Genomic DNA, 26,102 nt, shown 5'->3' with positions numbered 1-26,102 from the left:
GGCTTTTAAAAGTGAGTCACTGATCATGCTAGTGAATTGTTTTTGTGTGCAAGTACTTGCTTTTTATTGTTGCACTTTGGTAAATTCTAAATACTGGAAATAGACCCTAAATGAAACACCAGCACTGTGGTACAGTGGGTTAAGTCACTGCTTGTGACACTGGCACCCCGTAGTGGAGTGCTGGTTAGGGTCCCAGCTTCTCCCCTTCCCATCAAGCTCCTTGCTGATACGCCTGCGGAAACAGCGGAGGATAGTACAAGTGCTTAGGTTCCTGCCTCCCATGTAGGAGACCAGGATGGAGCTTCTGGATCCTGGATTTGGCCTGGTCCAGACCAGGCTGTCATGGCGATTTGGGGAGTGAACCAGGGGATGAAAATTCTCTCTCTTACATACACACACACACACACACACATACCATGGTCCTTTTATTTTCTCATGCATTTGAATTTTAACATGAAAATATGAAAGAAATGTGAATTCATGGTAATAATACAACTTTATTGTCTGTAGCCTTTTCCACACAAATCATTATTAGTTTTTCCATGTGAAAGACATTAAGGTTTAAAATGGTAAAGTTATTGTTAAAAAGACACATTGGGCAGTAGAAATAGCTGAAGAGAGTTTTTTTTTTTTTTTAATCCGAAAGTAGAAAACAGAAGAGTCTAGGGGAAAACAGATAAATAAACAGATTTCCAGGTTGCTGAGACCACAAAAACAGCTTTGGGGACCACAGGAGGTGGTGTGGGGTGAGGAGGGGCCAGGCAAATTGTCTCACAGTGTGGCATTTCATGTGGATGTTGAAGGTATTTGCTTGGCACTAATAATCTTAGCATTTCATTCTGTGTTGCTATGGCTCTTGATTTCCCTGTTGTCTATTCTTTTATTATGCAACATAATAAATTTTTCATTTAGCACAAAGTCCATTCGAACTAGACTATAGAAAGGTTCTAATTCTGTCCCTGGCCAGCAAAGTCATAGCTCAGGTATGCAGTGGGAAGTAACTTCAACACCCATGCAGCATTTGTTCAAAGTCTACTTTTATATTTATTTTTTTAAACTTCTCCAGCTTGGTTTCCTCATTGAGTAGATTCCTAAAGAAAAAGGCCACAGTAAAAGACAGACCCAAGGGCTCAGCAGACAGAACAGGGGGCCGAGGCCTCCTGCCCTGAGTGGCGGGGTTGAAGGCTGCACCTAACATCTGGAGCTGCTGTCCTTGAATGCTTCTTTTTGGAGTTCCTGAACTCTTCTTGCTCCACCTCCCCATGGCTCTCTCCCTGTGGCACTTGAAATAGCCACTTGTGCCGTGTGCACCTGCCACTCTAGGCAAGTGGTGAGGAAAGCGGGCAGAGTCCTTGCTGCTCCTGAGAAACATGGGGATGGAAAGGTATGCTTGGACTGGCAGGGTGTTCTGAGTGGCAAATAATCCCAGATACTCACAGCACGGCATGCTGTAACGGAAATGAGACCCTAACACAAGACACAAAATCCTCTAACACAAGCCATCAAAGCCTGTGATAGACATCAGGGAAGTGCAGTTATAGCTTCAAAGGCTTTCAGACTCTCCAATTGGACTTTATAAAGTGAAGACAAACCCAGACGGAGGACTATAACTGAAGTGTGGTAGAAAGCCTGCAGTCTTTACTGAGGCACATTGCCTTGGCCTTGAGGTATGTAGGCAAAGAGGTCACCCCTCACTGTGAGACACAGGATCAAAGCTGATGCAGGGTTCCAAGGAAACATTGGCCACAGGAATGTGATGATTCATTTATGGGTCCAGAAATCCCAAGTACAAAACTTCAAGATAGAAGAAGGATCAAATTATAGCATGTATGTGATTCAATTTCAAAATTCTTAGCCCTCTTACATTATATTATCTAGATCATAATAGTAAAAAATCAAATTATATTCATATGAAACTTTTATAAAAAGAAATCAAATCCATTTTTATGAAATTTTATAGTACAATTATTTGCCAGTGGGTCTTTTCTTAGGTCACAGTATTTATAATTCCATTTACATCTGGATAATTTGTAAAATTAAAAAGCAAAAGGAAGTCAATAGAAATCTAAATTTTCATTTGCAAAACTCCCTTCAGCTTCCAGGCCAGTGACACATGGCGACGCCGGCTTGTCCTCCAGACAGGGACCGCGACCAAAGGTCCGCCGCTCAGGGAGCCTGCAGGCCCCGGCTCATTAGGAACGCTTTCTGGTTTGGCTCACGTTGCAAGAAATTTTGGAGCATGTCCATGCCGTCCAGAGATCCCCCAGGTCTCAGGATTAGGTTTCTGTATTTCATTCCAACCTAATAAAATAAAACATCATGCCTAATAACTCACGGTCACAGCAATCCCCCGAATCCCTGGATGCGAAAGACAAAGGGGCAGGGCTGAGGAAAAAGGCACGGCGGCTTCCCCTGTCTGGATGGTCTCTTTCCCTACACCACAGCTCTGCCATCTTCATTTACTTATTTTGGTAATTAGGCGATGTGGAGCTGAAACCTCAGGTCTTCCACGCTGCTCTTTGTCATTGTCTGGCTTCCTTAGACTCTCACCAGTGGGCTGACAACACGAGCAAACAGAATAGCGTGGAGAGGCTGAATAGAACGTGGAGCCCATCCCTGTTGCTACTCCATCTCAAATGTGATTCCAAAAGGGTGAGCAAAGCATATGTTCAAGAACACTACAAGTAGGGGTGTACCTGTGTACCCAGGAATGGTAGCCCAGCTACACTCAAATGGCTCCACTGGCTATTAGGAGGGGCTCACAAAAAACACAAAAGACTCATTACTTGGGACGGGGAGCCGGAGGACACTGTAACACCCTGAGTGCGTACTTGAAATCTGTTCCCTTGATATAAATAATAATTAAAAAAAGACCCTGGGTGGAGGGGCCATGCAGGGAATGAGGACCTCAGTCAGTTCACTTGGAGGGAGGGAGCTGAAACTATGAAACTCATCACAGTTCCTCTGCTTTTTTTTTTTTTTTCCAAACTTGCTTAGCTTTTTTTTTTTTTTTTCAAAGATGTATTTATTTATTTGAAAGTCAGAGTTACACAGAGAGAGGAGGAGAGGCAGAGAGAAGAGTGGTCTTCCATCTGATGGTTCGCTCCCCAGATGGCTGCAATGGCCAGAGCTGTGCTGATCTGAAGCCAGGAGCCAGGAGCTTCTTCCGGGTCTCCCATGTGGGTGCAGGGGCCCAAGGACCTGGGCCATCCCCTACTGTTTTCCCAGGACACAGCAGAGAGCTGGATCAGAAGAGGAGTGGCCGGGACTAGAACCGGCGCCCATATGGGATGCTGGCGCTTCAGGCCAGGGCATTAACCCACTGTGCCACAGCGCCCCCCTCCTCTGCTTTTATTTATATAAGCATACAAGCAGATATACTCAAAGGAAACAGCATTATTCAAAAACTTCCACTACCCTTTTAGTGAAGCAAGACAAGGCAGTGAAATGCAACTCCAAGTAAACACATGAAATAGTTCCGAGTGCCACTCCAGTTCGTATCTATTATGTCACTTGATCAACAGGAGAAGTCTCTCTCTCTCTCTTTTTTTTTTTTTGAGTACAAGAAGAACTAGAGAAATGCCAGAGACCTAATTAACTTCTTCTTTTTTTTTTTTTTTTTAATTTTTGACAGGCAGAGTGGACAGTGAGAGAGAGAGACAGAGAGAAAGGTCTTCCTTGTGCCGTTGGTTCACCCTCCAATGGCCGCCGCAGCTGGCGCGCTGCAGCCGGCGCACCGCGCTGTTCCGAAGGCAGGAGCCAGTGCTTATCCTGGTCTCCCATGTGGGTGCAGGGCCCAAGCACTTGGGCCATCCTCCACTGCACTCCCGGGCCACAGCAGAGAGCTGGCCTGGAAGAGGGGCAGCCGGGACAGAATCCCGTGCCCCGACTGGGACTAGAACTTGGTGTGCCGGCGCTGCTAGGCAGAGGATTAGCCTGTTGAGCCACGGCGCCGGCCCCCTAATTAACTTCTGATTTATGAACAAGGTTCTGCTTGGTCCAACTGTCAGAGATACATCTGGCTAAACTGTTAAGGAAATAAAGCATGGAGGAAATCTACCAAGTTAGATTTAACGTTCTACAGGTCCATAAAATCAAAATTTTGGGGGCCAGAGTTCTGGCACAGAGACTAAAGCCAGCATTCCATATGGGTTGCTGGTTTGAGCCCCAGCTGCTCTACTTCCAATCCAACTCCCTGCTAATGGCCTAAGAAAAGCAGTAGAAGATGGGCCAAATGCTTAGGCCCCTGCACCCATGCGAGGGAAGAAGCTCCTGGCTTCAGCCTGGCCCAGGGCTGGCCATTGTACCATTTGGGGAGTGAAACAGTGAATGGAAGATCTTTCCCTCTCTCCTTTTCTGTCTCTCCCCTTCTCTCTGTAACTCTTTCAAATAAACAAATCTTTTAAAAAAATCAAAAGTTTTGGCTGTAAACAGAAATCATTTGTATCTTTTTAGTCATCTATAGGACAATATCTAACATAATAATCTGGATCCCAATCAGGAATAAGTAAAAATTACCTTCTCATAAGCTCTAGGGTAGCACTGTCATCCTTTGCTGCCTTCCCAGGCCATAATCAGAGAGCTGGATCGGAAGTGGAGTAGCTGGGACTCTAATCAGTGCCCACATTGGATGTCACCATTGCAGGCTGTGACTTAACCTGCTGTGCCACAGTGCTGGCCCTGACTGCAGTTACACTAGGTTCATTTCAAGTGCAGAACGCCACAAGTGACTGCCACATTGAACAGGACTGGCCCAACAGCATAAGGTCATGTTTAAGTGTTCTAGTATAACGTTGAAGAGGCACAGAGTAATCTTGTTGTTCCTCCTTAAGTTCTGGATACATTTTATTAAATAGAGAGGGCCTATAGTCACTGACACTGGACTTAACGAAACCTTTGGTGATGAGGGTTTGGGGCTAGATTTAGTTTGTTCCAGAAAAAACAAAAATGATGTATCATCCCTGGCATGGTTTGCAGCAATCCATTGTTGTCACAATGGTAACCTAGAATCTGAAGTGTGAGCGAGGGCTACTCTCGTCATGGGCTTTATTATCCCAAGAAGGAACATTTCAGAGCTTTTGAATCCAACCACAATTTACTTCACCTCCCTTTCTTTTCTGGCCCAATGTGTCTATCCTGGATGTTAAAGGAGTGGGTGGAGGATAGCCCACAATAGCCAGAGGTAGGCCAGACCTAAGTCACGAACCTTGATCTCAATCCAGGTCTCTTATGTGGGTGGCATGGACCTGCGCACGTGAGCAATCACGTGCTGCCTCCTGGTGTGTGCAGTAGCAGGAAGCTAGAAGTAGAAGCAGAGCCAGGACTGAAACCCAGGCACTACGATGTGGGCAGACACCTTTGACAACACTTTGGGAAGCGGGTATCCCAGGTGGCATTTTACTTGTGCCAAACGCCTGCCCCATTTCTTTTATTTAGTAAAAATACATGTCATTCCATAGACATAATAGGAACATTAAGGAAAGTCTAAATGAAGTTTTTTTTTTTTCAAATTCCCCTCCAAAATGCTAATATCTGACAAAGAATTTTCATTTTGTGCAGAGAAGTAAATTTTAGGTTGTAGAGCAAGAGCAAGCATTTGTGGGGTTGGATGGTGCTGCACAGAGACAGCGCCTGACTCCTCGGCATGGCAGAGTTGTTTTAGAGCACAGCACTGTTTAGTCTCAATCTGCGGTTCAGTGCAGCTCAAGTCTTCCCCTGCTTATGGCTCCAAACAAGTTGATTCAATTTCCTGAATTACAGAGCAGTGGCCTTTTAATAGTTTCATTTCCTTTGCAATGAAATTTTGAGAAGAGTTTAGGAGTCATTTTGGTAACAGGATCTTGCTTTTCTTAAGAGAAAAAAAAAATGAGTTAAGTGAATTTTTGTGTTTTAGGCAGGTGCCCAGCCTTGTAGCTGAGAAAACAGGGTGTGGGAGACATGCCACAGGTGCAAGGAGGCTTTGCCACAAGTTGTTCTACAACAAGAAACTTTAATTGTAAGGGAAGTAGGAAGAGAAGCTGTAAGATGACTTTTCATGCTGCAAATATCCCCCAGGAGCATCTGTGAGTGTGCAAGAACTCCTGTTTGTCGGGCTCTGGAGGAAAACCAGCGTCAGTCACCTCTGTGGTGTGTGACCCTGGAAGACAAGCATGTAGCTTTTGGCAACTGTGCAAATCTTCTCTAACACTGATGGTTTCTGAAGTAAGATCAAAAGCTCTGGATCAGACCCAGGTCTGAATCTTGGCTCGATCCTCAGCTGAGACCTTGCTTCTTGGCTTCATCATATGTAGGATGGGAATATTCCTATCTTACTGGATGATTTCAGTACACTGCCCACTCCCTGATATAATACCTGGTATACAGAGGTATTCAAAAAACCTTAGCCCTCCTGTATTTTGTTGTTTTCTCACACTGGCCCCAAGTTCAGTTACTCTTATATAGTCCAGGGAAACACAAAGATTCCTGGCTTGGCATTTCCTTATTTAGTTCTGTTCCCTAATAAAGCCTGAGAAAGGTACAAGTGACTCCATCTCTATTGGTAAGAAAGAGAAGATATAATCCAGCAGGAACATGAAGTAGGAGAGGTATTCAGGAACATGGTGCTTTCAGGTAATATTTCAATAGCAATAACTGTCCAAATGAAGGATGTGCCTCAGGTATCAGCAATGAAAGGATCTAAATGGGAAGCAGCAGGTCTCCTGCTGCCTTGGGCATCTCTGAAGCAGCGCATCAGGATCCCCCACCTTTCAACTGACCCTCCCCACTCCTGCCATCTTGGCTGACTCTGGGGAGGAGTCACCAGTGTCTTCTTCCTGGGCACAGGCAGGTGATGGCGATCAGGTTCTGGCTTTCAAACTGGTCTTTGAAACCTTTTTTTCCACAGTCCACAACTCCTCCCACCAGCATGTCTTTTGTTTTCTGTGGGGGCTGGGAGATTGTGGGTGGGAAGAAAGAACATCTTTGACAGCACAAAGGGGTAGGGAGAGGGCGAAAGATAGGAGCTGTTAGGCAGGGAAATGGGAAAAGAATAGCAGTGGAAATGGTTGCCTGATCAGAAGATGCCTTCTGGAAACCTTAAGTAGAGTTCCAACCTGAGGACAAAAAGATAAACCTTTATTGATGGGGCAGAGGGGGCAGGAGATTAGGAGGGAAAAAGTGGCCAGGAGAGCTGCGTGTCTTAGTGGGTAGGGGTGTGGAAGCAGAGGGGCAACAACCAGTGAGGTCCAAAGAGGTACTGACAGGTAAAGTAATCATTCAATGACACAGTTCTAAAGAGGGCACACAGAGCTGAGAGAGCCTTGTGATCTAGAAGGGGAGACAAATAAGGAGACAGGGAACAAGGCGGATTGTTAGGGCTCTAAGAGAAACACCAGCCAGGGTTGCAAGAACACAAAGGAAGAGAAACTGCTTCCAGCTGATTGGGATTCAAGACTTAGAAGGTCTTGCGTGAAAATAACTCAAGAAATCAGTTGGAGATCAGTCCCGATTCTTTGTCCCTTATATCAGGCACATCCGAATGCTGCTGGAGCAAGTTGAGGTATCAGAAAAATCAGCTGTTAGGTAGTAGATTGGGAGGGCTGAACCAGAGAAGAGGATGGAATCTTTAACAAGTTGGGCCTAAGAATTCTGTTTGAAGAGCACTGCAACACTCAGCTTCATGGTTTATGTTCTCTGCTAGACAGTTCTTTATGTTTAAGCTTCTCTTTGTTTTTGTGTCTGTTACTGCACGTAAGGTCTGATGGTATTACAGACTAGAAATATAGGAGTTACACTTTCAACTACCTTGACTTTCTTGGTATTCCTTTCAAAAGTGACACCTGGTTGTATTTTTTCTTCACCAATGGAAGAAACAAAGCTTAGACATTTTTCTAAATGCAGAAGAGGACGGAGATAATTCCGGCCTAATGATATAACTGCCTTTGAATTCACAATGTCTATTACCTCTTAGTAAATTTTCCCACAATGAAGTTGCCTTATAAAAAGAAATGGCCCTAGTTAAAATGCTCCCATTCTTTCAACCCTGTGATTAGCTGCTGGATTTTGAAATTACATCTGGTGACCTTAAAGATATCCTTAAAGAGCTCGCAAAGCTTGTTGAAAGTGATATTCCCAAGAAGTTCCCTTCCTCTGCTATTAAGAGTTGCAGAAGAAAAAGCTATGTCTGATGGTAACACAACTTCTACCATGGTCTACTAGAGACAAAGACTTTAGTTAATATTCAATAAAGTAATTGAACAGTTAAAAAGACACATCTGCTTATTCTGAAGAATAATAAAAAAATTACAGATAAAAGCAGTGGTTGCAAACTTTCAGGCTATTATTTGACCCTGTCTGTCACTGTTAGCCTGGTGAGCACCACACTTTTTTTTTTTTTTTTTTTTTTGACAGGCAGAGTTAGACAGTGAGAGAGAGAGACAGAGAGAAAGGTCTTCCTTCCGTTGGTTCACTCCCCAAATGGCTGCTACGGCTGGCGCGCTGCGCCGATCTGAAGCCAGGAGCCAGGTGCTTCCTCCTGGTCTCCCATGCGGGTGCAGGGCCCAAGCACTTGGGCCATCCTCCACTGCCTTCCTGGGCCACAGCAGAGAGCTGGACTGGAAGAGGAGCAACCGGGACAGAATTCGGTGCCCCAACCGGGACTAGAACCCGGGGTGCCAGCGCCACAGGCGGAGGATTGGCCTAGTGAGCCGTGGCACTGGCCGAGCACCACACTTTCTATAGTTTTGCTTGCTAAGATCTGAAACTGTTCTCAGAGCAGACCCTGCACTTGGCAGGATGGCAAGAAGGTACAGAGAAAAGACCCACCATCCTGCATGACCAACAATGTCAAGGATATGGGACCTCTCAGCTGTCCACCTCTGCAATGACAGCAAGAACCAACCCCTTGAAGGGCCACTCCATTATCTTCTCAGAATGAGACTAACATGTGCTAGAGTGGGTGAGGCCTTGAGTCAACAGTTGCATGCTATATTGTGATTGCCCTGATTCCCATGACTTTAGACTAAAGGGGCCAGTGCTGTGGCGTAATGGGCAAAGCCACCGCCTGCAGTGCCAGCACCCCATATGGGCACTGGTTCAAGTCCCAGCTGCTTCACTGCTGATCCAGCTCTCTGCTATGGTCTGGGAAAACAGTAGAAGATGGCCTAAGTGCTTGGGCCCCTGCACCCCCGTGGGAGACCTGGAAGAAGCTCCGGGCTTCTGGTTTTGGATCAGCACAGCTCAGGCCATTGTGGCCAATTGGGGAGTGAACCAGCAGATGGAAGACCTCCCTCCCTCCCCTCTTCTGCCTCTCCTTCTCTGTGTAACTCTGACTTTCAAATAAATAAATCTTTTAAAAAAATAAATAAATAGGCCGGCACCGCGGCTCAATAGGCTAATCCTCCGCCTTGCGGCGCTGGCACACTGGGTTCTAGTCCCGGTTGGGGTGCTGGATTCTGTCCCGGTTGCCCCTCTTCCAAGCCAGCTCTCTGCTGTGGCCCGGGAGTGCAGTGGAGGATGGCCCAAGTGCTTGGGCCCTGCACCCCATGGGAGACAAGGAGAAGCACCTGGCTCCTGCCTTTGGATCAGCGCGGTGCTCTGGCCTTTGGAGGGTGAACCAACAGCAAAGGAAGACCTTTCTCTCTGTCTCTCTCTTACTGTCCACTCTGCCTGTCAAAATAAATAAATAAATAAATAAATAAAAAAAATAAAAATTCCTATTCTTATTCTGTGTAAATGTATGGTAGATTGGCCACACACTGACATGTGAGGCTAAAGCAAATTAGCAGAATCTGAAATGACCCAACATAATGCCATCTTTTTGAAATAACAAGCCTCTGTGATCACAACACAAAATAAATAGTGCATGGTTTACTGGTCTGAAGAATGATTATTTCTTTTTCTATTCATCACAACATAGTTGTAGTAGCAATCTGTTTGTTGTAGAAAAGGATTGTTGTCTCAAACTATTAATTTTTAATAAGTGAGCATTTGAATTTTGTAAGCCAGGTATTAGAATAAACATTTGTAAAACAAAACAGAACAAAAAAACAAAACAACCCCTCCCCCAAAAAACAAACAGTACACTGCAGGAGGGAATAAAATGGCTACTTAAAAAGCTGATCCTAGTATCTGACTCTGCAGCAAAGGGTGTGAGGGTGGGGTGCAAATTCTCTTTGGCTTTTGGAGCCAGGTGCACTATTGCTGTGACAGCATGGGAGCCAAAAATGACATGGAACTCCATGGCATTTGCAAGCAAAGGAAAAAGAAGTCAGAAGGAAGGGATTAGGAGCCAACCTCATGGCATAAGCTATCTAATAATATCCAGCACCACTGAATCCAGAATTTTGGTAAAGCTGAACAGTGTTTTTGACATCACAAGGAAATGGCTCCAAGTTGTTGGACCTTGCTTTCTCCAAGTTCAACCCAGCCCTTCTGTCTAAGTTAGGAGTAGTGTGGCTGCCTGCCAGGCTATGAAGCTCGAGAATAAGAATATGGGACACATAATGGCAGGGTTTGCTTCTGCTGGACTTGAAAGCTGCTTGGGATCCACTGGGATCAGCAATCTGGCTGCTGCCTTGACAGCTGGAAGAGAAGGGGTACAGGCAGAGGTGCTGGGGAGGGAGTCCCGTGAGTGGAAGCAGAGAGGCGGGAAGCAGGGAGGCCGACCGAGAGAAGGGGCACATACTTTCTTCAGGAAGCTGCGCCAGATAATAAGTCAGGAAGATGTTATGAGCGGGCTTTCACCAATTTAGACTTTGTCTCTTTAAAACATTGTTCTCTGATTTCTAAGATAATCCATTTACCATGTAAAAATAAGGAAGAGCTCCATAAAAAGTACAGAAAAAAATTAATAATCACTTATAAACTTAGCACCTGATAATCACTGACAATAGTTTGATGTGCTTTTCTCATAAACACATTTTAAAATCAAAATTTGCATCCTAGGGTGTACAAGATTCTCTGCTTCCTCACTTTAGGTAATGGTTACAGTAAGCATTCCAGACACACACAAGGACAGCTTGCTAGAGCCCTGCCCCACACCCACATCCACTGCTGGGTTCGGAGGATGGAATGATCACCTTTGGTTTGGGAGGTCAGGAAGGTTTCATAAATGAGTGGTTATTTGAGTGCAGCTATTAAGAACAGGAGGATTTTGGGAGAGGCAAAACATTTTAGGTGGAAGAATGAAAAGAACCAATGTATGAAGGGAGACAGACCCCAGGGAACATATATACCTGGCTGACATGGGGAGGGCTGGGAAGTAAGGAAGAGGTTTTGATCACCAGGCTGAGGCTGTGAACAAAGAGGGGAAGACTAAGGAGCAGGGAGCAGAGGGAAAGTGGATGCGGCCTCTGTGGCTGGCAGCTGGGTCATCTGTGGTAACATCAGTGGCCGGGGGACTTTCCAGTTCAGCTGATGGGGGCTATAGCCAGGAACCTGAGGGCTGCAAGGACTGTTTCTAATGCCAAGACATTCGGCTGTGCAAAGAAAACAGCAGAAGAGCTGCACTGACTGGAGTTATCAGCGTCAGTGGAAAGTTTTGTTCAAGATGGTAAACCAGGAAGAGCTGCAGGTGTAGAGAAAGAATGACGAAGGTCCACACTCTCCATAAGCTTGGTGTTCTTAAAAAACATGAGAGGCTGTGTGCTGGTAGAGAATGAGGTGGGGACATGGAGGCAATTGTGAATGGGGAGGACTGCAGGGTGACCTGCGCCTCCAGTTCAAGGGGGAGAGCATGCTTTGTAGGGGGCAGCTCAATGCTGTCATTCCATCTTCCCCAACACCCTGCAGACACCATGGACACTGTCTTGACAAGGGCTGGTGGAGGGACCGAGGGCTGGACACTGACTGACGGTCATGAAGAAGTTGGGGCGCCTGTTAGAGCCCTGGTCAGAAGTTGACTTTTGTAAATGGGCTGTCCAGGCAACCCAAGGAGCTTCAAGGACCTAACAGAGCAGGTGGGACAGGCTGGGAGCGAGTGCTTGCAAAGAATAGTGAGTGCCGAGTACGGGTGCCCCAAAGTTGCCTTTTTATGGGAAAGCAAGGAAGGAATGGTGGTCTAAATGACACCAATGTATTTCCATATGCATGTGGAAGGCACTGTGCAATCCAGTAACAAAAAGTTTTAGAAAACAAATCAGTTGGTTGAAATAAGCTTGATTTTGCTCCTTTGTTCTTCTAATTTCCGCATCAGATCGAATTTAAAAACACACTGGCAAATGTATCAGCCTCAGAAATAACCTGACAGCTGAGTCTTCTACAAGGCTGGAGACTGAGGGGCTGGGACTGGGGAGGGCTTGGCTGGCAGCCACCTGGCAGTCAATTCTCTGTACACAGAAAGGAATGGCTCAGGCTAATGAAGCAGCTTAAGTTACTTAAAGGCATTTAGGTTACAAGCGATGTAGTAGGTGGGGTATGCCAGCCATAGACAAAGGGAGCCTCCCACAGAAAATACACAAAGAAAGTGTGTAGAGAATATGAAAACAGAGAGAGACCATTTACCACTTCTTTCCCAACCTCCCATAAAACCAAAACATTGTATGGCACATGTCAAAACTAGCAGCTATAAAGTTTCAAATGCATAAACAAAGCTTTGAGTTTTTAATTATGCAATATATCGGAATGTTAATAAGCAAGAAAATGCAGCAGGTTTCTTAAACCTATAGAATTAACTACTTGTACACTGTAACTTAATGACGTGATGATTTCAGAAGATGCAAGGCCTTCAAGTTAAAAGCTGTTACCAAACCTCTTACTCTAAAATCTGGGTGTCATAAATATTTTACACTAGAAGTTAAAGGGGAGGGAACAAAAAGGAGAAAAAAAGTACAATACCTCTGGATTCATTATTCCTTCTTTTTTAAAGCAGCTGTAAAACATGTCCATGGAAAATACTTCACTCCAAAGATATCCATAATATTGGCCATCATATCCCCCTGCCAAATGTCCAAAAGTAGCTGGCATATTTGTACCTTTAAAAGAAGGACACATATCAATCAGCGTGATACCAAATGCTAATTATTAGGTTATTAGTCAGCCAAGGTTTCCCTCTGGAGAGTCAAGTGGTGGGAGGAGAAAGTGAACGAGAGGCTCTCACCCCAACACTACCAGGGCGTAGAGGTGCGCTTGGCTGCCATGTTTACAAACTGCTCTCCTGTCAGTGGCTTGCCCTCAGAGTTGGTTTCAGCCTGGCTCTGGAATGCCTGACAACAGTGCCGGAGGCTTCGTCCACACCCATCAGAGAGTCAGTCTTTTCTCATCCTGCTTAAGGACACTCGAATACTAACCCTGCTCTCTGCTACACCTCTTCATATCTAAAATGTCTGAGAACAGCACTTACTTTAGGGTGATAATTACTAAACAAGAATTCTTAATTTTAAAATTGTGAAAGGTAACTTTACAAGCAATTTTGTCAGGGCCGGCGCTGTGGCATATTGGGTAAAGCTGCTGCCTTCGAGACGAGCATCCCATATAAGTGCCAATTCAACTCCCTGGCTGCTCCACTTCTGAACCAGCTCCCTGCTAATAGCAGGGGGAAAGCAGCAGAAAATGGCCCAAGTGTTTGGGCTCCTGTACCCATGTGGGAGACCTGGATGTATATCTTGGCTTCTGGTTTAGACTGGCCCAACTTCAACAATTGCGGTCATCTGAGGAGTGAACCGGTGGATGGAAGAACTCTGTCTCTCCCTCTCTGTAACTATTTAAAATAAATAAATAAATCTTAAAAAAATAAGCAAAAATAAACAATTTTGTCCAAGTTGCTCTATGATTGACTGTAGAGAGATCACCAACGGAGGCAGAGCCCAGACTGAGTCAACTGGCCATTCTTATCTTTACTATCTCTACAAATGTGGATGATTTTTTTTTTTTTTTTAAACAGGCAGAGTGGATAGTGAGAAAGAAAGAGAGAAAGGTCTTCCTTTTTGCCATTGGTTCACCCTCCAATGGCCACTGCGGCCAGCGCATCTCACTGATCTGAAGCCAGGAGCCAGGTGCTTCTCCTGGTCTCCCATGCGGGTGCAGGTCCCAAGGACTTGGGCCATCCTCCACTGCCTTCCCGGGCCATAGCAGAGAGCTGGCCTGGAAGAGGGGCAACCAGGACAGAACCGGCGCCCCAACCGGGACTAGAACCCAGTGTGCCGGCGCCGCAAGGCGGAGGATTAGCCTGTTAAGCCACGGTGCCGGCCATGGATGATTAATTTTTTAAAAAAAAATTTTATTTATTTTGAAAGTTAGAGTTAGAGAGAGAGAGATGAGGGGAGGGAGGGAGAGAGAGGTAACTTCCACCCACTGTTTCACTCCCAGATGGCTGCAATGGCTGGGCTCAGTTAGGCTGAAGCTAGGAGCTAGGAGCTGCATCTGAGTCTCCCACATGGGTGGTAGGGGGAAAAACACGGGCCATCTTCTGATAACTGATTCATTTTAATAACAATGTGCCTGGTGAAAAGAACTCACTTTATCAACTACATATAAATATACATCTATGTTGGTGTAAAATATATGGGGGGTGAGCAGTGATCTGGTACAAAAAGTTAAATTGCTGCTTGCTATGCTGGCGTCCCATATGAGCACCAGTTCTAGTCTTAACTGCTCTGATTCTGATCCAGCTCCCTGCTAATGATCTTGAGAAAGCAGTGGACCATGGTTCGAACACTTGGCCCCTGCCACCCATGCTGGAGACCCAGATTGAGTTCCTGGCTCCTGAGATAGAAGATCTCCCTTTCTATCTCTCCCTCTCTCTGTCAATCTGCCTTTCAAGTAAATAACAGTAAAATCTTAACAGCAAAAACAAAACAAAACTGACAGTCATAGTAGTCACAGGTTAAGCTGCTGCCCCAACATCGACATTCCACATGGGAATGCCTACCATGGAGTCCTGCCTCTGCTTCTGATCCAGCTTCCTGCTACTGTGTACCCTGGGAGCCAGCAGATGATGGCTCCAGTACTTGGGTCCCTGCCACCCCTGTGGGAGACCATATAGAATTCTGGCCGCTGGCCTCAGCCTAGACCAGCCTTGGTTGTGGCCACTTGGGGAGTGAACCAATGGATGGAAGATCTTGTTCTCTGTCTCTCCCTCTTTCTCTGTCACTCTGTCCTTCAAACAAATAGATCTTTAAAAACAAAGAAACAATGTTAAGAAAAAAAAAAGAAAGAAACTGCCAGCCAAATATTTTAAGTGACTTCCAAATCACAAACAGGGTAGAAGTTCCTGTTTCTCTCCGACAGTGCCCTTGCTGCCAATTTCTCACTAAGAATCATAGGGAAATCATGGTGCGTACAGGGAGGGAGGAGCGAGGAGGGTGCAGCCAGACGTGAATGGCTCTCTCAGCTCTGGGGTGGAGGCCAATTGCTCACGCCTGATTACACTAAAATGCTGTGAATCTGGAACCACCTTTCCTTCCAGCACATTTGGACAGAGTAACTCATAAGGACATAGCATGCTTATCTGAAAGTCACGGCCTGATTGCAGATTGGGTAATGTGCCTGACTAATCCACCCTGCTGCAGAATTAGGACTGTGCTCTGGGCTTCACAAGAAAAGTGAACTCAAGTCAGAGTTATGTACGTACCAGGAGTAGCTGCAACACCTAAAATGTCGGTGCAGTACCTGGCATATTCACTTGCAGCGTCCAGGGATGAGTTGGTATGCAGAGATTGGTCAACTTTGCTCAAAACGATCTGGCGAAGGGTCAGAAGACCTAGTGATATAAGAATGTTTAAGCGTATTTTGGAGAAGAGAGAACTGTGTGTTCTAACATCAGAAGACCATAGATTTCAAAAGCTGATCCCAGTGGTACTCATTATAAAGTGGAACAAGATATTGCATTCCATTTGAGATTTAAAAGGAGATTTCTTTTCTTAGACATTATTCCAGGGTTCCCTAGTCCAATACATTTAGTGTTCTTCATTCCCCATATTAGCTATCCTGAAGCACCATTATTATTAAGGGGAACATAAATTTTAGAGGAGATGCCAGAAATTTGGCATTAAGTGATTCTAATATATTTTGCTTTCTTAAAATTATAAACTATTACCTGTGTTGACCAGTCTAGAAGCAACAAGTTTTTCAAGAAGATCATCTGCAATAGGGCTTCCATCTTTATAATGTTTTGACAGTCTTCGGAGAGAATCGATGTCCCACACCCAGTTTTCAAGCATTTGTGAAGGCACCTCTACAAAGTCAGTTTCCACATTTGTTCCACTAAATCGTGCAAAATCAGTCTAGAAAGCAAACACAGGGGTGACTTTTAAAGCACTGGATAAGACTATGTACTGATGAATTATGATTAAAACACATGGGGCTGGCACCGTGGCTTAACAGGCTAATCCTCTGCCTTGCGGTGCCGGCACACCGGGTTCTAGTCCCGGTTGGGGCGCCGGATTCTCTCCTGGTTGCCCCTCTTCCAGGCCAGCTCTCTGCTATGGCCTGGGAAGGCAGGGGAGGATGGCCCAAGTCCTTGGGCCCTGCACCCACATGGGAGACCAGGAGAAGCACCTGGCTCCTGGCTTCGGATCAGCGAGATGCGCCGGCCGCAGCAGCCATTGGAGGGTGAACCAACGGCAAAAAGGAAGACCTTTCTCTCTGTCTCTCTCTCTCACTATCCACTCTGCCTGTCAAAAAAAAAAAAAAAAAAAAAAAAAACAAAACAAAACAACAACAACAACAAACTCATGGAAACCCAAGGAAGGATCAGTGTTCACTGCCCCTATGAAAGAGGGGCCTACAGACACTGATATCCCATTAGCTCAGGTTCAAATCCTGGCTGTTCCATTTTTCTGATTCAGCTCTCTGCTAATATGCAGCAAAGGATGTTCTAAGTACCTTGGTCCCTGACACCCATGTGGGAAACCTGGATGTTGTTCCAGGCTCCTGGCTTCAACCTGGTCCAGCCCCAGCCATTGCGGCCATTTGGGAAGTCAACCAAATGGACGGAAAAAACCTCTGTCTCTCTTTCCCTCTCTGTAACTCTTTCAAATAAATAAAATCTTTTTATATTTTTTTTGAAAGGCAGAGTTACAGAGAGGCAGAAGCAGAAGGAAAGAGGGATCTTCCATATGCTGGTTCACTCCTCAAATGGCTGCAACGGCCGGAGCTGGGCCAATTTGAAGCCAGGAACCAGGAGCTTCTTCCGGGTCTCCCATGTGGGTGCAGGGGCCCAAACACTTGGGCCATCTTCTACTGCTTTCCCAGGCCATAGCAGAGAGCTGGATCAGAATTGGAACAGCAAGACTCGAACCAGAGCCCATATGGGATGCCGGCACTGCAGGCGGCTTTACCCGCTATACCGTAGCGTCAGCCCCAATAAATCTTCTCTTAAAAAAAACAGAGGGGTTAGAATGACCACAAATTTCAGAGAAAATAAAAGCAGCCAAGCAGCATGAAAAATAACCCCCAAATGTTCTATATTAAAGTAATATTTCATCCTTTTGAACTACAGATAAACTTGGTACAATCACCAGGACATCATAGCCAAAAAAAAAAAAAAAATCAGTCTAAGTTAAAAACAAGCTTTAAATTCTTAAAGTAAAAATGTTCTTCAGGATTTCACATTAAAAATGAAGAGACCCATAAGACAGCGGTTCCTCCCCAGCTCCTCCTCCAAATGCTTGCTTCTGTTTACTCAATACATGCCTTTCTGAGGCACTCAGCACTCCATTGCTTAACTAGTGAAGTTTAAATCAACTAGAGTTAAATTACACATTACAGATTGATCCTGTGTGTGTGTGTGTGTGTGTGAGAGAGAGAGAGAGAGAGAGAGAGAGAGACAGAGAGAAATGTTTTGTATCCTAACCCTTAAGGTAAGTGGATCTAAACTAACCATGTTGTAGAAAGCCTGAATTGTACGCTCTCAGGTTGGGGTAGAAGATGTTACCATGAGATAAGCTGCCATTCCAGTGGGAGCTACACCTGTAAATTAGTGGGCAAGTCGGGTGAGTGAATGCTATAGAAAAGAGAAGCAAAGGACATAGTCAAAAGTTAAAGCACCTCCAGTAAAAAATAAAGGACTGTTCTGAGGGCTTTGGCTAAGAGTTTAACAAAAAGTTAAAAATAGAGTTTCGAAACAAAGTTTTGTAAACTCTTCAGTCACTTGTCAGAGAAGCTCTCAAGCAGAAAGATGGAGATTCATGAGAACAGATTTGTGTTTTTTAACCTTCACACCGTCCACTGAACACTTGTAAAACTGCCACAGGAGGGGAAGACAGCATTTGGCTGATGGGGCCACTTGCAGATTGGGGGTCATCTTTCTGTTGTCTTTCCTTGAACCCTTTCTTGTTTTCCTTCCTCAGATGCCTTACATTCCAACCTTCTCTCCCTGACTTTATCATCCCTGGGGCTCTACACAGACGGGAAGGGAAGCGGGCCTTAACCACTGGAAAAGAAGCAGATGGGATGCGGAATCAGCAGCAAATAGCCCTGCTTTTGGCCCATGGCAGAGGCACAGATGTCAACACACCATCTCACATTCTGCCTTCCTCTCTTTATGCAAAAAAGTGTTTTGCTTGACTTCCCATTATAATTGCATTGATTCCAGATCCGAAAAAGACCTGCAAATACTGAAGGGCCAGGGTAAACGAAATCTACTACATGCTGGCATTAGGCCACCTATGTTGTGAGAAGCTCAATAAAATTCTTATGGGGAATAAGGCAAGGATCCCCAGAAATGCAATATTTTGCCTTATTCAGGAACAAAATTTTTTTAAAGATTTATTCATTTATCTGAAAGGCAGAGTTACAAAGGCAGAGGCAGAGAAACAGACAGAGGTTTTCCAAGCGCAGTTCGCTCCCCAGATGGCGGCAATGGCTGGAGCTGAGCTGATCTGAAGCCAGGAGCCAGGTCTCCCACATGGGTGCAGGGACCCAAACACTTGGGCCATCTTCCACTGTTTTCCCAGGCCATAGCAGAGAACTGGATCGGAAGTGGAGTAGCCAGGACTCGAACCAGTGTCCATATAGGATGCGGGTGCTGCAGGCAGTGGCTTTACCTGCTACGCCACTGCACCAGCTCAGAAATATAATATTCTAAGATTATATCCTACATTATAGATATCCATCCATGCAATAATTATAATGGCCATTATTTATTGAGACTCAGGCATTAAGTAGGCTAAATTCTTTTTAAAATGCCAAAACAATAAAAGTACTATTATCTTCATTTTTAAGATAAGGAAATGGAATCATGCAGTGATTATGGTAGAACTGGGATTTGAATCTAGGCAGTCTAAATTCATAACTCACAATCTCAACAATAAATATTACACTGTCTCTCTATCTTAAAAAAATGACTAAATCCTCTTAGAAGTTATCTAAAATAGAAAAATCTTGTATTTATATTCAAACTTCATTTTAACTGAATAATTAAAAATAGGTTTCCATGTGTTTTCTTAGAAATTTGTCTTCCTCAATGCCATGGTTGAGAAAGAACTTCTAAAATCAATTCCATTCATATAACTACAAAAAAAGAAATATTTTGGAATAAACTTAACCAAGGATGTCAAAGATCTCTATGATGAGAATTACAAAACATTAAAGAGAGAAATAGAAGATACAAAAAAATGGAAAAATCTTCCATGTTCATGGATTGAAAGAATCAGTATCATCAAAATGTCCATTCTACCAAAAGCAATTTACAGATTCAATGTGATACCAATCAAAATACCAAAGACATTCTTCTAGATCTGAAAAAATGATGCTGAAATTCATACAGAGGCACAGGAGACCTCGAATAGCTAAAGTAACCTTATACAACAAAAACAAAGCTGGAGGCATCACAATACCAGATTTCAAGACATACTACAGGGCAGTTATAATCAAAACAGCCTGATACTGGTACAAAAACAGATGGATAGATCCAAAGGAAATTAAATTGGCAAATAAAAGAGCTATATGCACCTCCATGTTTATTGCAGCTCAATTCACAATAGCTAAGACATGGAATCAACCTAAATGTCAGTCAACAGAAGACTGGATAAAGAAATTATGGAACATGTACTCTATGGAATATTACACAGTGTTAAAAAAAATGAAATCCAGTCATTTGCAACAGAATGGAGGAATCTGGAAAACATCATACTGAGTTAAATAAGCCATCCCAAAGGGACAAATATATGTTCTCCCTGATCTGTGACAACTAAGTGAGCACCTAAAAAGGAAACCTGTAGAAGTGAAACTGACACTATGAGAAGCAATGACTAGATCAGCACTTGTTCTGTCGAGAAACAGCTTATTATTTCATTCTTTTTACTATTTTGTTTTTCTACTTACTACCATTGGTTGAACTCTTTTTTTTTCTTCAAGATTTATTTTATTTATTTGAAAGACAGAGTTACATAGAGAGGTAGACAGAAACAGAGGTCTTCCATCTGGTTGTTCATTCCCCAGATGGCCGCAATGGCCGGAGCTGCGCCGATCTGAAGCTAGGAGCCAGGAGCTTCCTCTGGGTCTCCCACATGGGTACAGGGGCCCAAGGACTTGGGCCATCTTCTACTGCTTTCCCAGGCTACAGCAGAGAGCTGGATCAGAAGAGGAGCAGCTGGGACTAGAATCGGTGCCCATATGGGATGCCGGTGCTTTAGGCCAGTGCTTTAACCTGCTGAGACACAGCGCTGGCCCCTGGTTGAACTCTTAACACAGAATTATTCTTAGGTGTTTAAATCCAATTTAAAATTGACCCCTGTTAAAAATAAGAGTGGGAATAAGAGAAGGAGGAGCTGTACAGTTTGGCACATGTGCCCATGGACTTACACCTAAGGATAAAGCTAAAAACTTGCCATTGGACACCAAATCCCATTAAGTTGGCAGGTACTAATGCCATCTTACTAGTTAAAGTGATCAGTTTAAGTGCATAATTGATCATAAAGATAGGATTAAATGTCAAAGGGATCACATGAATAAGATCAAGTGTCTGATAATAACAATAGATAGAATTAAAAAGGAGAGAATTGTTCAAAATGGGAAGCAGGCCACATAGCAGACTCATAGAATGACAAACGCCCTAAATAGCACTCTGGCCTCAGAATCAGCCCTTAAGGCATTCAGATCTGGCTAAAAGCCCATGAGAGCCTTTCAGGCATGGAAAGCCAAGACACTGTGGCAAAAAATGACCTACACGAAAGATCTCTGTGAGTGAGATCCCAGTGGAAAGGGACCATCAGAGAAGTACCTTTGTAGTTATATTGGTATGTAACCAATTATCTTGAACTTGGGATTCTGTAACACTAATGGCCTAATTTTCTGAAAATCATGGTTTTTAACTAATTGAGTTAATAAAGGTATAAGCAATACCATCAGCTACCACCATCCAATATATTTACAAAAATACAAACTTTAGAGATCCTACTTGTGTGAAGATTTTCCAAGTCAGTATTTACATATTAGGAGGAAAATTAACTTCAAATAACAGCAAAAGATGTGTTAAGAGTGTGTGTGTGTGTGTGTGTCTGGAGGGGAGATGCTTAATACTCCCTTCCCCCCAAAAGTATGAACAAATGAATAACTCATAAGTTAGAATTAAAACTCAGCAAAATATGAATCAACATAGTTATGTCATCCAGAATAGAGAAGGGTTATTCTATTCCAAAGTCATCTTGTAGTGGGAGAGAGCGCACAGCCCATGAAATGAACAGATCAACAATGTCTTTTAAAGAACAGAGGGAAATGTTTGCAAGGAGTAAGAGCTAAAAATAGCTCCACTGCTTACTAATTTCCCAAAAATCAGTCATGTTCTTTCTCTGTGAGTCCTTTGGGCAATACCATTTAAATATTTTTCATATGAGGAGCACAAAGAACCTACAATATTCAAAATTTAATTTAATTTCTAACAAACAACTAAATTCTCAAGAGGAAGGAATCCACAGTCACTGTGTATGTCCACATAGAAACCATGGGCAAGACTTACACTTTAGCAGCCTGGATTATTACTCCTTATTGATCATCCAGCAGATACCATGCTTCAATTTTTTTTTTAAAGATTTTATTTATTTATTTGACAGGTAGAAATACAGACAGTGATAGAGAGAGACAGAGAGAAAGGTCTTCCTTCCGCTGGTTCACTCCCCAAATGGCCGCAATGGCTGCAGCTGTGCCGATCCGAAGCCAGGAGCCAGGTGCTTCTCCTGGTCTCCCAAGCAGGTGCAGGGACCCAAGCACTTGAGCCATCTTCTACTGCTTTCCCAGGCCACAGCAAAGAGCTGGTTTGGAAGAGGAGCAACCGGGACTAGAACTGGTGCCCATAAGGGATGCTGGCGCCACAGGCAGAGGATTAACCTAGTGCGCCACGGCACTGGCCCACGCCTCAGTTTTTAAACTGTAATTCAGAGAACCCCCAAAGATGCTTTCTCTAATTCTCAGTATAAACAATTTGAAGGTGTTGAAAATAGTAGATTATGGCCGGCGCAGTGGCTTAACAGGCTAATCCTCCACCTTGCGGTGCCGGCACACCGGGTTCTAGTTCTGGTTGGGGTACCGGATTCTCTCCTGGTTGCCCCTCTTCCAGGCCAGCTCTCTGCTATGGCCCGGGAAGGCAGGGGAGGATGGCCCAAGTCCTTGGGCCCTGCACCCGCATGGGAGACCAGGAGAAGCACCTGGCTCCTGGCTTCGGATCAGCGAGATGCGCCGGCTGCAGCGGCCATTGGAGGGTGAACCAATGGCAAAAAGGAAGACTTTTCTCTCTGTCTCCCTCTCTCACTATCCACTCTGCCTGTCAAAAAAAAAAAAAAAGAGTAGATTATAGGCCATAATAACTATTGATGCTAGTGTATCTCCCAGATAAAACAGAATATTGTAAACACACACACACACAATAATCCAACGAGCAAATCATTTTACTGATGACACTTCAAAAAGTTTTAGGACATTTTTGCTGTAGGAAATATTTTGACAATAAAAGCCTAGAAAACAACATAAACAGATTTGTTTGGTTGGAATTCAAGAAAGTTATTTAAACATGAGATTTTTCTTTATCCTGTACATAGATAATAGGATGCCTAACATATGTCCCATTACAGATTTTATGGTTTGATGCTACAGAAATTCTCTTCTCAAGCCACATGGTGCTGAAAGAGAGGGAGCAAAATCATATAAGCTGAAGTTTCAAAAAGTTATGTGAGCTTTTGTGGTATTTAAAGGCCAAAGTATTATTAATTGTTGCTCCAGTTGATAGATCAGTTGTTTTAGTGGTTATACTGAATATTATTTTCATGATAATAAATCTCAATTCAAAGAAAAGGCAGTTGCTGGAATCAATGAGTATATTTTGTTAGGGGAAAAAGCACAGGCCTCAGGAGAGTTGACCTTGGCTGTCTGAGATGATCCACTATTGATTTCTCAGCTGTCATTCCATATCTTGATTTGTCTGATCTACCCTCAGATCCAGGGATGATGGAGAAGTTTATGTGAAAGGCCTTCAAACACACAAACAGAAAAGTTGCCATCATCTTAGACCTTGCCATAAACAGAAGGTTTGAAAGTTGTACTTTTGACTTCTTGCATATGTAGTGATCACTGGAAGTAATGATAGCAATAAAGAGGATATGAATAACACTTTGTTAACTTTCTTGCTAATCTTCACCACAGCCCTAGAGTCCAGCAGTTCAGTATCAGCACTGTCATTTAAGAGACATGGGAAATAACACACAATACTCTGGAGAATTGTTGAATATTGCATATGAAGTTCACAGGCTCGCCCCAGCTAGCTCTACCTGCCTGATGTGGTACTTTAAAAAGTTGCTTTTTTTTTTTTTTTTTTTTTAAATAAAAACAAACAAAAGTGCTGTTCAAAGTTTAGTGCTTAGGTTAGGGAGTGTGCATTACTTACGACTGTCTTTCCAAAATCCAGCACATGTCCTGCAAGTAAGAGATGCTCAGTAAATACTTGTGAAATGAAGGAAGCTGTGAGGAGGAGGCTTCTGTATGCAGACTCACACAGCTCTAGGATCTGTTCTCTTAGTAACGTGCTTGAGCTTATCTCTTAGCCCCCAGCTTAACTTTATTTTGCTACTCTTTTTCAGTACTTAAAATTCTACTTTGCCATTTTACTTGGTAATATCGTGCTTTAATTTTTTATTTTCTACTTCATGTCCTCAAGCTAAACTCTAAACATTTAAGATATGGGAACTTTTTTCCTCTGAGCCCTATCCTACCATTGCTAGTATAACATGTCAGATGCAGTAGATAACAGTTCTGATTCTTTTTTTTTTTTTTAAAGGCTTATTTATTTGAAAGGCATCATTATAGAAAGAAGGAGGGTTGGGGGAGATAAAGAGATCAAGATCTTTCATCAAGTAGATGAAAATAAACATTTTTTTAAAAGAAATAAACAGGGGCCAGTATTGTGGCATAGTGGGTTAAGCTGCCACCTGTGATGCCAGCATCCCATACAGGTGCCAATTCATGTCCTGCCTACTTCATTTCTGATCCAGCTCCCTGCTAATGTGCCTGGGAAAGCAGCTGAGGATGGCCCAAGTTCTTGGGCTCTTGTCATCCACTTAGGAGACCCAGATGAAGCTCCTGGCTCTTGGTTTCAGCTTGGCTCAGGCTCACTGTTGTGGCCATTTGGGGAGTGACCAACCAGCAGACAGAAGATCTCTCTCTGTCTCTTTCTGTTTCTCCTACTCTCTGTAACTCTTTCAAATAAATCAATAAATAAGACAAACAAACAAAAAAGAAATAAACATTACAGAGATTCACAGTGATTTATAACTTTAGCATTTACTTAGCATGTTATGTATGTGCTTGTATGTGCATAAACAAACAAATAACAAAAATGAGATCCTGAAAGAAATCACATCTGCAAAGTCACAAATTAGAGCACCATACCGGAGCTGGGGCCAGCAACACAGGCTGGCAGCAGAGGCCACGAGGCTGCTGGTTCATCCCTCCCTGTAGTTCAGTGGAGAGCTCACCCAGAGGGAAAAGCGGGCCTAGAAAACTCATCCCCTCCTCACTGCTCCCTTCCAATGCCATCTACTAAGAAAAAAGACTCAGGGACCAAACTTAGAGCCAGTGAAATGTCTCCAGCTCATGGAATGAGAATACAAAGAACAGGCAATCGAGTGGATAAGGGCACAACTGGCCGATCATGGACAAGTCCTTCTGAGTCTTAGATTAATGGGGGAAATAATAAACTCATCTACTGTAGAGAGTACATGAGAATAAGACAAATAAACAAATGCAAAGCACTGTGTATAGTCTCTGGCATGTGGTATATGCTTGGTAAGTCCCAGCAACCATTCTTTTTCTTAGCCTGCCCAGTCTGCCTGATCAAGTGTGGTCTTGGCTGTCTGACCAAGCTTGTTCTTGGCTTTCTCCAAGTCTTTACTTTTTAGTGTTAATGCTGAAAAGAAATAAACTCATAGTTCTCTATAATTAATCCTCTACTCTCCCAATACTCTAAGCTGCTCATTCTGTTCTTGCCTCAAAAATCAAATTGCTAAGTAGGCAGCAATCAACAAAACAAAGCAGAAAAATAAATACAAATCTGATGGTTTCCCATCACTTCCCATAGACATTTATTTGAAAGTCATTTGCAGATTCTCCTGAACCTGAAGCAATAGTAAACTGTTTCCTCACGCCTTCTGATTTCCTTTTCAGCTCTGAGCTGTGTACTACTTATTGATCTCAAAATGCTAAATAATACATAATCTTGGCAATAAGAGTACTTTAAATATGTGTGGCACTTTGTGATTGCCCAGGTGTCTTTTCGCATATTTAATTTCTACAACACTACAGGTAAGAACTTTCCAAAGGCCACACAGCCAAACCCACAAACACGCAGATGATTTTTAGTCCTGTGCTCTTGTCATAACACCATGGTAACTTCCTATTACAGGGCATATTTGTTTACAGTGGATTCTCATTCTAATATAGAGAGCAGACAAGATGCTTTATTAGTCTTCTGACTAAATTAACAGATTATTTGAAGTCACCTATTTTTCCTGTTTGTCTATCCCTTTCAGTTTTATTAAGAAGGCTTTGTTGTGGTTCTGATGTGCTCCCTTAAAATAATGATCTCTTTAAACTTCAAAACTTACTAGTGCTTCTAACGCACAACCCCACAAAGACATCACAATGGAGGCTGTTAAGAGGCATTATTCTTCTATTCTATAGAAGTTCAAAAGGCCAGTGAT

General features: G+C 43.5%; 1 protein-coding gene across 2 annotated transcripts in view; it reads right to left on the bottom strand.

Annotated features, from left to right (window-relative positions):
• Window positions 1-402: 402 nt before the first annotated feature.
• Window positions 403-26,102, bottom strand: part of NLN (neurolysin) — a 93,697-nt gene continuing 67,997 nt past the window's right edge. The window contains exons 10-13 of one of the 2 annotated variants that reach the window (XM_062212126.1): window positions 16,013-16,199; window positions 15,548-15,676; window positions 12,814-12,950; window positions 403-2,301 (exon numbers count right to left, since the gene is read on the bottom strand). In XM_062212126.1, the coding sequence (XP_062068110.1) occupies window positions 2,167-2,301; window positions 12,814-12,950; window positions 15,548-15,676; window positions 16,013-16,199 (588 nt within the window). In that variant the 3' untranslated portion in view covers window positions 403-2,166. The remainder of the gene's footprint in view (window positions 2,302-12,813; window positions 12,951-15,547; window positions 15,677-16,012; window positions 16,200-26,102) is intronic. The other variant, XM_062212127.1, reaches the window with a different exon arrangement.

Source organism: Lepus europaeus, chromosome 15, assembly GCF_033115175.1.
Source record: "Lepus europaeus isolate LE1 chromosome 15, mLepTim1.pri, whole genome shotgun sequence".
Lineage (NCBI taxonomy): Eukaryota > Metazoa > Chordata > Mammalia > Lagomorpha > Leporidae > Lepus > Lepus europaeus.
This window is presented reverse-complemented; position numbering and strand designations above follow the sequence as displayed.